The 14,001-nt window shown below is 52.3% G+C and overlaps 1 protein-coding gene across 1 annotated transcript; it reads right to left on the reverse strand.

Annotated features, from left to right (window-relative positions):
- Positions 1 to 11,758: 11,758 nt before the first annotated feature.
- ISCA2 (iron-sulfur cluster assembly 2) lies at positions 11,759 to 13,572 on the reverse strand. The gene is made up of 4 exons (XM_075503240.1): positions 13,494 to 13,572; positions 13,119 to 13,287; positions 12,860 to 12,975; positions 11,759 to 12,673 (listed from the first exon to the last, which is right to left on the reverse strand). Exons 1-4 carry the CDS (start codon positions 13,550 to 13,552, stop codon positions 12,499 to 12,501), a joined length of 519 nt encoding a protein of 172 aa, XP_075359355.1. The 5' UTR covers positions 13,553 to 13,572; the 3' UTR covers positions 11,759 to 12,498.
- Positions 13,573 to 14,001: the final 429 nt, after the last annotated feature.

Here is a 14,001-nt window from a genome sequence, read left to right on the forward strand (position 1 = left end):
GTCAAGCCTGTTGCAGTGAGATGAGGCGTTCCCGGGAGCGAGCTGCTTCAGAGGAGATGCTTTCAGCTGTCCTCCAGTCCCTCTGGGGATTTACAGACAGTTCGAGTCACATCTGCTGCTTGCTTTTTTCTCTCTTACCTTTGCAGATGCATTTTCCTCACACTTCCTCCGCCAAGCCCCTCCTTCCCGCCTCCGGGCTGCGGGAGCAGAAGTGGTGAAGATGGGAAAATGCTGAATTCATGGAAATAGGTCAGAGACTCTCAGGTCTCCCAGCGTGCCAGAACAGGTTATTGAGATGGGTGAGCGTTAAGCTATTTAAGCCATGAAATGATGCAGAGGGTCCTGCCTGGCGCTGGCTTTGGTCACCCTCCCACCTCAAAGGCATACCTTGTAAAGATCTGCTTTATCAAGCTGGAAACAAGCCCAGACAGCCCAGCCCTGCCTGGTGTGGGCAGTTGTGAAATCCCCCCCGACACATGCCCTTAGCCTCTCTAAGGTGCCGGGGGCCTGGGGTGGGAATGGGGGAGAGGGGTGGCCAAAGCCGTACCGCAGCTGATGCCCAGAGCAGAGGTGCCTCGTGAGACTGGAAGTCTCAGCATACACCGGTACGCTGCTGTTGCAAAGGGCAATTTCCTCTTGACATCTAATCTCGCTGCTGAAAAGCATGTACACTTGTCCGTAGGCCAGGCAGGGATACAGTATTCTGTGCCTGTGCCTGCTCCTATCTCTCCGATCAGGAAATCATGCACTCAGGCGCTCCAAGAGTCCCCTCTCGGAAATGTGATTATGCCAGAAACCTCCGTGTTTCTCTTCCCTGCACTGCACGAGCCATTGAAGGATGGCTCTGGCTTATTTATAGTGCCTTTCCCCACCATCATATGCTAAAAATGATCAGGGCCCCAGTTTTCATCCCCGCAGCACAGCCACGGCTTGAGCCAAACTCAGGAGCAGGCACATCGACCCGTGGGTACCTGTGCCATCCTTCCCACCGTGGGCAGAGAGGTGCTGGCAGGAGCCAGGTCGGGGTGAAACCCTCAGGCAGCCACATGGAGCTGCCCTGGGCACGGCCGGGACCTGCCCAGCCTGCGCTGAGCATCCCTGGGCGGCCCCGCTCCCCGGGCAGCTCTCCGGGCTCTGCCCAGCACCGCCGTGCTTCGGATGCCTGGGTTGTGCCCAGGAGCGTATGAAGTATGTTTGGCACGTGCCAAGCTTGCCTCAAAATGCAGGTTTTAGGACGCCAAACTTTTCAGTCACATTTGTTAGCAAGTTTTGTCTGAAAATGTATGGGATAATTTTTTCCTGAAAATGTCAAAACATTTTGTTTAGATGTTTTCTAAATGAAGTAGCTTGGCTTGTTTTCAACATGACAGTTCCATCTCAAAGCTGACCTATCTTTTAAATTTTTTTTTTAAAAAATACTAAATAATATGAAATGTTTGGGGCTCAAACTGACATTTTTATTTTATTTTCTGAAAGTCCCCCCCAAGTTTTCCATTTGGTTCAAATGGGCAGGTCTTCCCCTTCCTCCTGTCTGTGTGGGGAGGGGTGGGGATGCTTAGCAGATGATGAAATCCACTCTCCCCGTGGTGCCAAGGGTACAGGGAGCTCTCCCGGGACTCTCCTTCTCTTCTTGCTGGGGCACTGCCTTGGATACACCCGTACTCCTCTCCATCATCTGACCCCTCTCTCTCTCCCTGGAGTTTTACTCCAGTGCGCTGTTCCGCCATCCTGGGAATAAAAATGCTGCTTTCAAGGCTGCCTGTGCCTCTCCAGCCCCCACACCATGTTTCCCATTAAAGCCAAAGATCAATTTCTGAATTCATTGACTGACAATGCACCAAGGGGGGGAAAATGGAGCAGGCTGTGGGGGAAAGAGATGCAGGCTGCGGGAGGAGGGGACACAGAATCGGGTTGGCATCTGCTCAGTATCAGTAGCTCCCAGAAGGTGCCCTGGCAGGGCAGGGGGTGGGTGGGGCTGGCTCTGGGGTGCATGCAGTCCCCCAAAACCTGCCCTGCAGAGCCCCTGGGGGCTACACGCTCCCATCGCACCCTTGTGCCCTGGCCTGGCTGGGGGTGAACTGGGGCAGCCCGGGTGCTGCTACCTCCACCAGGAGCATCAGGATGTTGTTCTTCTCCTCCCACCCCACTGCTAGCCCAGGATGGGGAGAAACCTTCGTTTCCCTCCATCAGCTTCCCCGCGCACAGCCGACACCACCGATTGCTATGGAAACCCAGGGGATGCGGAGCAGGGGGACTCTGCCCGGCTGGGAGGCTCCTGCCACCCCCGGGAAGGGGTCTCACAGGAGGAGGGGTGATGTGGCAAGGCTGGGTGCCTCTGCCGGGCTCAGCCCGGCACGGAGCCCCTGTGAGGGGCAAAGGACGAGTGCCGGCTCGCCCTCCCCATCCCACTGACACCCCGGCGGGTTTGAGGTGCTAGGTATTGCCTACAGAGGACCCTGCGCTTTTCCTCTCTCTGTCTCTGCATCAGTCGTGACAAGAGCTCACAGCAGAAAAGCACCTCCCTCGCCAGCTGGGGACCACTGCCAGATTTCGGCTCCGCCAGCCTCTCTTCCCCCAGCGATGTACAGAGGTTTCTTCTTATACGTGCAGCTCAAAGACTCCTCTGTTTCACTTTCTTGTGAGGACTATCAAAGCACTCACAGATTTTTTTTTTTTCTTTTTTTTAATGTTTGGCAGCTTTTAAGAGGGTGAGCCTCTCACCAGCACAGGTGAGAGGCTCTCATCAGGCACCGGTTCTGCCTCCCCCTCTGAGCAGCAGAAAGTCCCTTAATTAGCGAGCCGGTGCCCTGCTTCCTTTCTCTCCCTGCCCAGACCCTAGTGAAAGGCCAGGAGCATCCATCTGGGGCACCAAAATCAGCTTCTGACAACAGTACCTCCCCTGGCTAGGCACACCCATCTCCTGGCAGCCCCATGAAACTTTGAGGAAAACACATACAACTTTCTTCTGCAAAGAGACCAAATCAGCTTTATCTACCCTAGGTATGTTCGTAGCCCTCTTTCCTCTTGGTATCGCTTAGTTGTTAATGCAGGCAGACTCCTGCTGCGGCAAGCGCTCTTATCTTGGTATTACAGGTCATGAAGTGACATGAGCAAAGGTTGTGAGCAAGCCAGCAACGTTAAGACGAGGTTATCTGTGCAGGCAGTCTCTGAAACAGGGCAGTAGCACAGTCTGTAGTGGGATCATCAGCCAGAAACATATCGGAGAGGCACACGCATAGGGAGTATTAGGCTTTTAAGGCCATCTAGGTTATGTCTCCTCCCTCTCTTCCCCCACTCTCTTTCCTCTGGGGTAAATTCATACAGAGAAAATCCTTTCCAGAGCTGCCGGCTCTGCCTGTGATGCACATGTGAGGCTGCTTGTGACTGAAACACCCAGTTCTGTGGTGATTCTGGTAATAAAATGGACTGCTGGGGAACCTGCCATCCCGAGGTACCGGCCGGGCTGCACAAACCTGAGCTGGGGAGAGGAGGCTGGTGCTCAGATGGGACCTGAGAGGCTTTAGTAAGGCAGCAGCTGACTCACCACGCTGCCTGAGGCAGCGCAGAAGCAGGAGCAAGCCCGAGGACAGAGAAGTGCTGTCTGCAGCCCTCGCCGGGGAGAGGTGCAGTGCCCCTCGCACCAGTCTGAGAGAGGAGGGAGCCAGAAAGGGAGCTGCTCCCTGGCACTCGGCATCCCATTTTTATTCAAGAAGGTGGGTGTCGTTTCGACTCATCCCCAAACCCTGGCTTTGATGTGACAACCTGTGCAGGGAGGTACAAAAGAAAGGAGGCAGATCTAGAAAACGCTTCTTGCCTGAGCCAGGGTTTAGTTAGACTCCTATAATTAACGACTGCGGCTCTCCTAAGAAAGATCCCAGCTGCTTTGCTCTGCAGCCTGCACTATCAATTTTTCTCTCACGCAACCAACGTGCACCAAAACTCATCCTGTGAGGAAGGGAATGAGTATGTATAAATCAAATGCATCTGGAAAATACGAGCAGGAGGGGAAGGGGCAAAGGGAGCACAGACTCCAAAGCAAGCGACACAAATCAGCATACCTGGGAGGATGTGATCAGGTTCCCCTGGGCCACAAGAAGCTTGTAGGGTCAAGTGTAGCAAGCCCTTCACACCTGAGCATTAGGTGAGGAGCTCAGGCAGCGTGAGACCTCTCTGTGCCCAGCATAGCGTACACTGTGCAAGGTGCCCCCTCATTTTGTCTTGAGACAAACAACTCTCTCAATAAGCTGTCCTTCTGCTGAACTACTTTGTGTTTGGACCAGCCCCAGGGGGGCTAGGAGCCCCCTTTCCCCCCCAGGCCCCAGTCTTTAGGAAGCCCTCCCAACCTGACACTTCTAGTGGTCTCATCTGCCCTGTAAAATTATCACACCCAGCACAGATCGAGAGGACGTCAACCCGCAATGCCCAGCATATTGTAGAAGAGGTCATCCTCAAGCAGCAGAAGTCTGTTCCTCAACGCCTTACAACAGGAGCCTTTACTCATTTGGAGAACTACCCCATGCTCCTAGGCATGTAACGCATTGACCAAGGCTCTCTGTGCACCCTTGCTTTTCAGATCCGCTGCCTTTTCTCCAGCCCAGTCCTTGAAAAGCAGGTCATTTTCCAGTCCTTTGGCAGGTCTGCTTTTCATCTCTGAAACTTTGGCACTTTCTGTTTGCTGAGGGTCCTTCCCCACAGGCTGTCACCATCCAAAGTTCAGCCAGCACAAAGCAGAGCGGGTCAGTGGCTTCATGGATCTGGCACCCCCACAGCTGCATCTCGGGGAGACGGCCGCCCACCAGGCATGGCCACGGGCACGTACTCTGCTCAGCCCCTGCATCCCCTTGGTCTGGCTGCCCACTCCCTGTTCCTCCATCCTGTTTGCTTTTCTCTACATGACCTACACTCCATCCCTTCACCGATTCTTGTCTTCTCAGCGGCCCCCAGGTCTCAGCAGGTTTTTTTGCCTCTTACGATACCTGGACAGCTGTAAGTGCCCTCCTGCCTTCTGACAGCCACACCCATCCACAAGCCTGTGCTTCTGCAGCAGGGCTGGGGGAAGCTCAGCACATACCTCATGTTGCCTTCCACCCCTGAGCATCTCTCTGGGCTATTCCCCCTTCTCCCATACCAGCCCATCTTGTCTTCACTCTTTCACAGTGCTGGAGCTCAATTTGATTTGCAGACACAATTTTCTCCCATGTAATTCAGCTCTGACTTGTGAATTGGCTCTTCACTGATACGTTTTTGCTTAGCTCGAAGAGGATTAAGTAACTTCTTTCACCACAGCAGTCCTATTTCTGGCCTGTGCCTGTTATCTGGGAACACAGGACAGCAGCAGCAGGGGGAAGAGTTTTATTAAGAGGCCGAGGGATCTGCCACGCAGTCCCACTGCTTTTCTGCTCCCCACTAAGCTCTTGCAGGGACCGGTAGATAAAGTTCTGCTAACAATAGCATCACCCCATTATTTCTGCCTTTGTCACCAAAGGCAGCTACTGAATTCTCTTTTCCAAACGCTATTAGCTCTTCCCTGAAAAGTTTCTATATTTAAGATGAATCTTCCAGGTCTGAAGTTTGCGGCAAGTGCACGTGGGTAGGCAGGGAGGCAAGGGGAAGCCTGCCACACAGCCTGGTGGACACACTGGCCAGAGCAAGACCACCCTTGTGTAGATGCAGTGCAGAATGCCAGCAAGGAGAATTGACCTTGTGTACCAAGGAGAGGTTGAACGAGGGGCTGTGTCGCTCCCTCAGTCAACGCCTGCTCAGCTGCTGTGGACACGAAGGGAAGAGCCTAAACCCACCCCGGCTATACAGCTCTGCGAGCCACGGCAGCAGGGCTACAGCTGAGCCCACAAGCAACCCTCCTTACGGTTCTAGCCCACGGCACAAGCCTGCCAGCCCGCAGAGGTCCTCGGCAGGAGGAGCTCAGGCTGTCCTTGCTCTCAGGCTGCCGTGCAGCAGGTCAGCGGGACACGCTGCTCCCCACAGCAACTGAAGGGCAGCCACCGCTTCACACATGGAACACATACAGCAAACCTTCCTCTGTACCCTCCACCACGGCACCTCACAGAGCCAAGCCAGTGCAGTCTGGCATCAGGAGCACATCCTCTGGCAAACTTCTGCCCATGCAAAGCATGCAGACTTTGTCCCAGTGCTCAGCACTTCAGCTCAGGAGCAAGGACCCCACATTCAGAGACCATTCTCAGTGTCTTCCAAGTGAGAGCTCCCAACCAAACCCTGGCAGTGTGTCCAGGCAGTAATTCTTCCAGGGCAAAATCCTGCAAGTTCAGCAATGTACTGCGCTCTCTGGTCTTTGTTCTTCCCTTGATGAGACAACACAAACCCAGGCTGACTGTGACAGCTCTTTGTCATGTGCAATCAGTGCTGTGGTAGACTGCAGCAAGGAAAAGAGTTGTGCTTGAGCAGCACCTGCCTCACCAGGCTGACCTGTTCTGAAGACCACATCTACCTCCATGCTAACTCCTGAGCAGACAGAGCTTTATTGTCCTCTGCTTCACCACCTGTGAAAGGCTAGGGAGCCAGATGTATAAGGAGAGCTCTACCACATCCTGTCCATGGATGACTCTATTGCATCAGGCTAGAACAGTGCAAGACACAAGCTTTTTCCCTCAGTAACCAAGATTAGACCGTGAATAAGGGGAATTAGCTAAAGGTCAAGCCAGCTAGAACAAGAATAATGAACATGGGCTTAAGGAACAGCTGTGTGCAATTGCTCAAAGTACAGCAGATTCTGTCCTTTTTTTGACTCAGTGGCTGGGGGAGGCAGAGATGTTAGCAGTGGCCAAGAGCACTTCTGGCCAGGGGGCTGCAAGACCCATCATACAGCAAACACCTGGTTTCTCTGCCCCGCATCCCCCGAGATGCACATTAAATGGATAAGCATCGCCTTTGATCCCTAACTCTCTGATGGGCACGACCTCCTGGAGCAGTCCATGCTGCTCCCCTTGCAAGAAGGTCCCTCACTCCTGAGGTTAATGTGACATGCCCTGGTGCCTCCGGTCCCAGCAGACAAAGGCTTCTCCTCGGAGTCTTAGACCCCATAATTAACCCTTGGCCCTTTGGACCAAAAGGAGCTGGGACACATTGACCTTTGGAACCCGTTGGAAAGTTCAATTAACTTCAAGGGCCTTTTCTGGGAGCGTTAGTTGAGGAAACAAAGAGCTCAAAGAAGTGCTGGAACATTGTCATCAAATTGTTCCGAACGTCTCTATTTTTAGAAGGGTGAAGGAGAGAAGGGGCTGAAGACAATAACTCGGAGCCCCAGCGCATGGGATGGCAGTAGTCACAGGCCTCTCTCAGCCCCAGGCCTGAGCCAGAGGAGGAAAGGGGGTGGTGGTAGCATCTTTCTTTTACTTTTTTTTTTTTTAGTTTTATTTTTTTAAGAGGTAAAGTTCCATTTTCACCACCCCACCCCCATGGTCAGAAAATGAGACCCACAGATAGAGCTGAAGATAATGGCAGGTTGCCATGGAAATGTGCATTTAGTCTCACTGTTTCCATGGCAACTGAAAGACATACCATTCTGTTCCTCTGAAGGATGCCAAAGGTAAATGAGCACTGATTAAAACAGGGGCACAAACTTGGGCTCTAATCAACCACAAAGACTAGGGCCATAAACTCTTATTGCTCAAGCAGGAAACACTAAGAGCCGTACAAGTGCTGGGAAGGCCAGAGGCAGGAAGCACTGCGCACAAACTGCTCCCCACAGGGCGAGGAATCGCAGCCTTGGAGTAATGGCCCACCTCGCTGTCATGAACAGCTTTGCTTCTGTCCACGGCTGGATGCTAAACCCACCCCACGTCCATGATCTACTGAGCTGTTTCCTGGGCAGATATCTGCCAGTTGCAGCCTAATCCTGGAAACCACGTTGAGCAAACATATTCCTCAGAACCCAGCAAGATCCAAACTATATCATTAATCCTATATCTAGCCCCTAACGGTGTTTGGTTCAAGGATTCATCCTCGTTTAAAAAAAAAAAGCCAATAAAAAGATTACCCAAATAGAAGCATTTGATACAATACAGGCAGCTGCAGTTTATTCTCACCAGTGCTTTGTCTCCTTTAATTGTGGTTCTTTTTCCAGGATGGCTGACAGTCGTATCAAACACACCATTACGCGAGGTTATCCCTTCCTCTGCTGCCAGTCTCTCCAGCAGCTACGGCCCGTTCCAGAAGAGCATGGTGAATGCTGCGTGAACACTTCAGCTGGTGTGCATGAAAACAGGCAAAGAGAATGAAGCATCAAAATAGTGCTCATCCTATCACACCCTCTGCTAATGAACCCGACTGCTGTGTTTGCTAGTGGAGAGAGCATGCGGTTCGGTCCTCAAGCATGTGCTGCAGCAGCTCATCCTGGAAATACAGCATGCTTGCTCCGAATTCAATAAACTCTGGCCAGTCCCAGCTAAGGGTGTGAATAGAGGCGTTTGTACCACTCTGTTTTTTACTTCCAGCTGCCAGTGAGATGTTCAAAATGCTTGCAAGGCTGAAGAGTCTTGATATAAAAGCAGCTGCCTTCATAGTGTGGGACACAGACAAGAGAAGCCTTCTTTCATGCACTTCTGCCTTCCTGTTACTGCCTCCTCCACCGTTCAGCGATTCCTCCCCCAGGTGCTGGATTCAGGCAAGCCCTAAGAAGGCAGGAAATTATACTGCTGCGTGGGGACAGCAGAAGCCCCAGTGGGTGTCATCCAGGGGACACTGGCTCCTTACCCCTAGCTGTCTTCCTGACTCACCCAACAGCTCTGTACAGACATAGAATTTCACAAGGGAGAGAACCGAGCTTAGCAAAATTTTGCAGATGAAAATTTTGGGATGAGAGTTGTTGGGCCAGTTGTTCCCCTAACATCCACCCTAGGCTGGCCCTCAGTCTTATAGGAGCCACTCACCCCCAAAATGCTCTTTGTAGCAAGTAATATCACACAGAAGCCCACCAAGGTGAGCATGGTATTTCCATGCGTATCCCTAAACCACAAGAAAAGGGGCACAACAAAAATTTGCCATTTCTCTGCCATTGCCTGGCTTGAAGCTTGGAAGAGGGACCCAGAGTTGACAGGCGATGGTAGATACCTAATTTGAAGAACAGAGCCAGAGTCACAGGCTGAGGATGTGCTGGTCGCCTATTAGCAAGTCCCTGCAAAGCTCCAACAAGCCCTCACCAAACTGAGGATTTCTATTCCATCCTTTTTTACCCGCCTGTCAGTGACACTGATGACTGTGCCCTTTTCCCTTGAAGTTTCATCTTAACGTAGGTTTCCATAAATATCTTTCTTGATCATTCATTCCTTGTCAGGTGGGTGAACTGAGAGAATCCTCCTTCATGTGGGAGCACAGAAAGATTTTCCACTGCAGTTTCTCATTTGCAATGAGGCAAAGGCAGCACCTCCAGCTCTATACTCCTGCTTTTCCTTGGTGGTTCAGTACAAGGGCTCCCATCTATCCCCACACTCTGGGCATCTCACAGGCGTGCCTTGGCAGTCTCTCACAACCCAGGCAGAACCGAATCCCCCGTCTAACCCTCTGCACCCTTCTCTTGGCACTGCTGGTCCTGCCCCACAGCCTACTGTGTGGTGCCACCTTTGCCCCCTAAGGCTATTCAGTGTACAAACCTTGACAGGTTGTTTTTTTTCTTCCATAGGAGCCAGGACCTAGCCTTTTCTGCCTACACAGCCAAAATTCACCAAGGTCACCTTTACCCGCCTCTGCTAACACGACTCCCTTTGCTGACTTCCTAGACATGGACAGAAGTTTTCAACTTCTGATGTACTGACAGACTTTTTTAAGAGTCAGGAGGACTCTGGAGGTGACAGACAGCCCTTTGCACCCATTCCCTATTGGGAGCTGGAAGGCTAGTAGCTTTGGCCAGTAGATTATAGCCGCTCCCAGGAAGCAGAACTAGGAGGCCAAGAGCAACATGTTGTACACTGGAACCTCTCCAGCTCCTAGCAGTTTCTCCAACCTAAAGACCACGCTGCTGCAATACCAGATGAACTCAGCTCCAGCCTGCCTCCAAAACAGGCAGCTGCAAAGAAACTTTTGCTCTTGCCTAGGTCCTGCACGAAGTAGATCCAACCTCACCCCAGACAGAAGTCGAAATGCCCATACATGTCCAGCGCAGCGACTCACAAGGAGTAAGGGGTCCACCTAGTGCAGTTAGAGCAGTACTGCCAGAACCGCACGCAGAGCACGCCACACATGCAAGCTTCCCGTGAGCCCAGCAATGCTGCAGGCGACACTGGTGGGGACCCAAAGCCTCATCCTCTGTACAGTCCCCGGGAGGGAGGAGGCAAATTCTCTGAAAAGGGTGGCAATCCACATGGACAGCACTTGCTTGATTTAATTCATCAGTGCAGAGTGAGTGAAGGCAGGCGGAACCTGGCTAGGTTGAACGGACACGGCACATTTACATTTAGGAAGAACAGTAATCCAGGATGAAGGCTGCATGCTTACAGGGTGCTTTTATGGTGCTAAAGGGTGCTAAAGGCAGGCTTTAGTTCAGGGAAAAAAGCCTTGGCAGCTGCTGGTTTGCTACTTCCCCAGCCCTACTGCTGTACTTTTATTTCCCATAAAAGATCCCAGAAGAGACTTGACCAAGGTCAGACTGTGTGAAACAGATCAAGAATGGCTCTGTACTTCCTGGTTCAGAAAGCACTTCCTCTCGCCAACTTCCATTGCTCAGTTATCCCAGCTGAAAGAAATTGAGTTTATCTAATGTATGCTACCTACACTTTTAGGTCTAAGACCTAAGCTTTTAGGTCTTAACGCTTTTCAGAGGCAGTTCTGGCTGACATCACATTCAAGACCTGGAACCATAAGGGTAGGGCCAAAACATCCTGCAGGGGCTTAGACAAGTCTTTTAATCACATCCTTTTACTCCCTTTTACAAAATGGGACAGTGCTACATCCAGTTCCCTCTGACAGCAACATAACTAGGTAGAACTTGTTGACTGCAGGAAATGGAAAGGGCTAAACCAAAAGAGCTGCTGCTCCAAATCCTGCCCGTATTCCCCATGTGACAAAGTCAGAGCAGATCACATTTAAATTCCTGTAACAGCTATGGATGAAACTGAAACTAGCTGGTTATTAACCCTCTGAGCGCTAGAAGTCAATAGGCAAATCAGTGCTGTACATATACACTGCTGATTAGTTTAGAAAGGCATTTGGGAAGCTTAACAAAAACGCCTGTAGCACAGAGTCTTAAAAAGCTCGTGGTTTGCCATAAGCAGTTTCCTTGAGACAAAAGTCACATGAAACACTTGAGTCTTAGACAATTTGGTTATGATCAGATAAAACACAAGAGGGAACAAAAATAGCTTCCCCATCTCTCCTTTCACCCAGAAGCAGGTGAATCACTTTGATTTAAAAGACATCTAGTGGCAGATAAAAAACTACAGAAAACTAATAAAAAGGATGTTATTCTGGAAACTTCTAGATTTCCCATTACGTGGGAGTTTCAGAAAGGAAAGGAGCTATTTCATTCTTTCATCAAACCAGGCACAAATTAGAGATTAAATGGTGAAGCAAGTTATGGAAAAGATTCTCAGATAACTACGTCAAAAGGACTCGAGGACCCTTAAGTAGTACGCCAGATCCTCCTCTGCCTGTGTCACCTGAAATTCCCTTCCTGCTGGCAAGGGAAGGCAGCAGACACACTATGAAACCCGAGAGTTTGTGTGACCTAAAATTCCAAGTCAGGTTTAGGAACAGCCTAAAATAGCACTGGGGGATGGAGGGCTGTGTATTTTATTTATATATATATATATATCTACAAGCTTTTTCTTTTTTTAAATAAAACAAATAAGCTATTAATTCTTCCTACCTCAACTTTTTAGCTTCATTTACTCTGAACAAGTAAAAACTTTCAGCCCAGGGACTGACAGCAAAACCACTGTAGGTTCCTGGGACCAAGAGAAGCCTGCTGGGTAAGAGAACAGCAAAGTATCTGGAAAGACCTACTGTGAGTTGGGGAGCAGAGTGCCAGCAACACTGGGAGGTGTACAGGACAGAGACTCAGAGTCCCACTCAGCTGAAAGACAAGGGATAAGCAACAGTTGCCTGGAAGAACCCAGATCCTACCCATGTGGGAATGCACAGGCAATAGCAATCAAAGACTTTCTTTTAGTAAGAACTTTCAAGAAACACACACACATCTATATACAGCCATCTCTTGCAGAGACAAGCAGTTAAGTGGTTCCACATTCAGGACAGGGTAAGCGAGTCAGCACCACCTGGCCCGTGGTTCACAAGGCGCTGAAGATGCTCCCATGTGCGTGCTCACGGCTACTTCATGTTTCTGAAGGGAAGGCCAACAAGTCTTGGGGATAGGCTCAGTGCAGACACACACACAGCTGGAGTCATGTGTAACAGCTGTGTTACAGGGTAAGGCAGATGAGAGGGAGCAGCTGGGAAAAGAACAGGCAACAACCCTCTGAAGACTGCCAGGAAGTGTCTGCAGACAGTGTCCATCCATAGGAAGTCCAGTCAGAATTTGACAGAGAAGGAAGTCCCACATGAGCAGCCCTTCTCTGCCTGCGGGTTGCTCACCACCTGGAAGGAGCTGCGAATCAGCTCCTGGCTGAAGTCCACCATGGAACCTTTCACGAAGGCCAGGCTGTCCACATCCACGACCACACGGGCACCACCTTGTTCAAACACCCTGCAGAAAAGCAGCATGTTTAACCATTAACTGTGCTGCAGACCCGAGAGAGAAGCACAGCCTGAGCACTTTCCTTATCTCACAGGCTTCTTCCCTTCAAATTCAAGATTGTGTCACGCGCACCCTTCTTGTTACCTTCGCAAAGAACAGTCACACCCGACCACCACTACACCCCTTTGTCCTTACCTGTCATCAGGATTGATAACTGTGTCCAAGGAAAACTTGTACTGGAATCCAGAGCAGCCACCTCCTTCCACCTGCAGCCTGAGAAACTCTGAGCCTTCTGTAATCTCCAGCAGCCTCTGCAAAGAAGAAAAAGAAGACAATCAAAAGACCTGCTGAACAAACTGGCGAACCCTCAAACGCCTCCCCTGTGTGCCTAGGGCAGGCCAGGCAGTTTGGAATCCCTCCCAGAGGCGCCTGAGCTGCCTCCCGGGGTCCCTACCTTCACGCAGCTCTCGCTGAGGAAGACCTGTCCCTCGCTGGGGTTGCTCGCCGTCGGGCCCGGCTGGGAGAAGGACGCTGCCCACCGCAGAGGGGGACCAACTGCACAGGCAGGACCCGGGGGGGGCCTCGGCAGCGCTCGTCCTGGGCACAGCGGCGCGGGACACCAGCTGCCCCAGGGAGAGGGGAGGAAAGGGGGAGCCTCAGAGGGTTCCCCGTCGAGGGCTGCCGGCCCGACCCCGCGCTGGGCGGCGCGCTCAGCCCCCACCCCCGCAGCCACCACCCCCTGCCGCAGAGCGGCGACACACGGGGACACTCGACACCCCCCGACGGGCCAAGGGGACCGAGCGAGCCCACCGCCACCGCGGAGCCGTACCTCGTCCAGCCTCCCAGCGCCGACCTCCACCAGCGCCTCAGCGACCCCAGGGCCGCCATGCTGCCCCCACCTCAGCGCCCCGCCCCGCCCCGCCCCGCCCGCCCATTGGCTGCCCTCCGCCGCCGCTTCCGGCGAGGGCCGCCATGGCGCCCGCCGAGGCGGAAGTGCTGAGCCGGCGGGGGTTGCTAGGCAACGCGCTGCTGGCCTCACCGGGCCGGGGCTGGCGGCACCTCCACCGTGCGGGTCGGGCCGGGCCGGCCGGCGCGGTGTGGCCCTGGGGGCAGCGTCCCTCCGCGGAAAGGGCTCGGCTGCTGGCTCGGTAAAGCCAGTAAAGCCGCTGGAGCTTTGCAACAAAGGCACGAAGCCACCGTTTGTCCTTGAGAGTGGTTGCTTCCATAGGTGGCGATGCTCATGGAGGGAAATAAACAGCAATAAAACAACGAGGAGCAATAAAATAAATAACGCAGCGCTCTCCAGCAGCGTGTGTTTGCCCTGGAATTAGCCATGA

The sequence above is a fragment of the Mycteria americana genome, chromosome 5, assembly GCF_035582795.1.
Source record: "Mycteria americana isolate JAX WOST 10 ecotype Jacksonville Zoo and Gardens chromosome 5, USCA_MyAme_1.0, whole genome shotgun sequence".
NCBI classification, from domain to species: Eukaryota; Metazoa; Chordata; class Aves; order Ciconiiformes; family Ciconiidae; genus Mycteria; species Mycteria americana.

Excerpts from the sequence above, each read along its gene's own strand:
- ISCA2 (XM_075503240.1), bottom strand. The coding sequence starts at position 13,552 with ATGGCGGCCCTGGGGTCGCTGAGGCGCTGGTGGAGGTCGGCGCTGGGA. Across the intron at positions 13,288-13,493 it reads GCGCTGGGAGGCTGGACGAG|CTGGTGTCCCGCGCCGCTGT; the intron begins GTACGGCTCCGC and ends TCCCTGGGGCAG. Across the intron at positions 12,976-13,118 it reads TCAGCGAGAGCTGCGTGAAG|AGGCTGCTGGAGATTACAGA; the intron begins GTAGGGACCCCG and ends TCTTCTTTGCAG.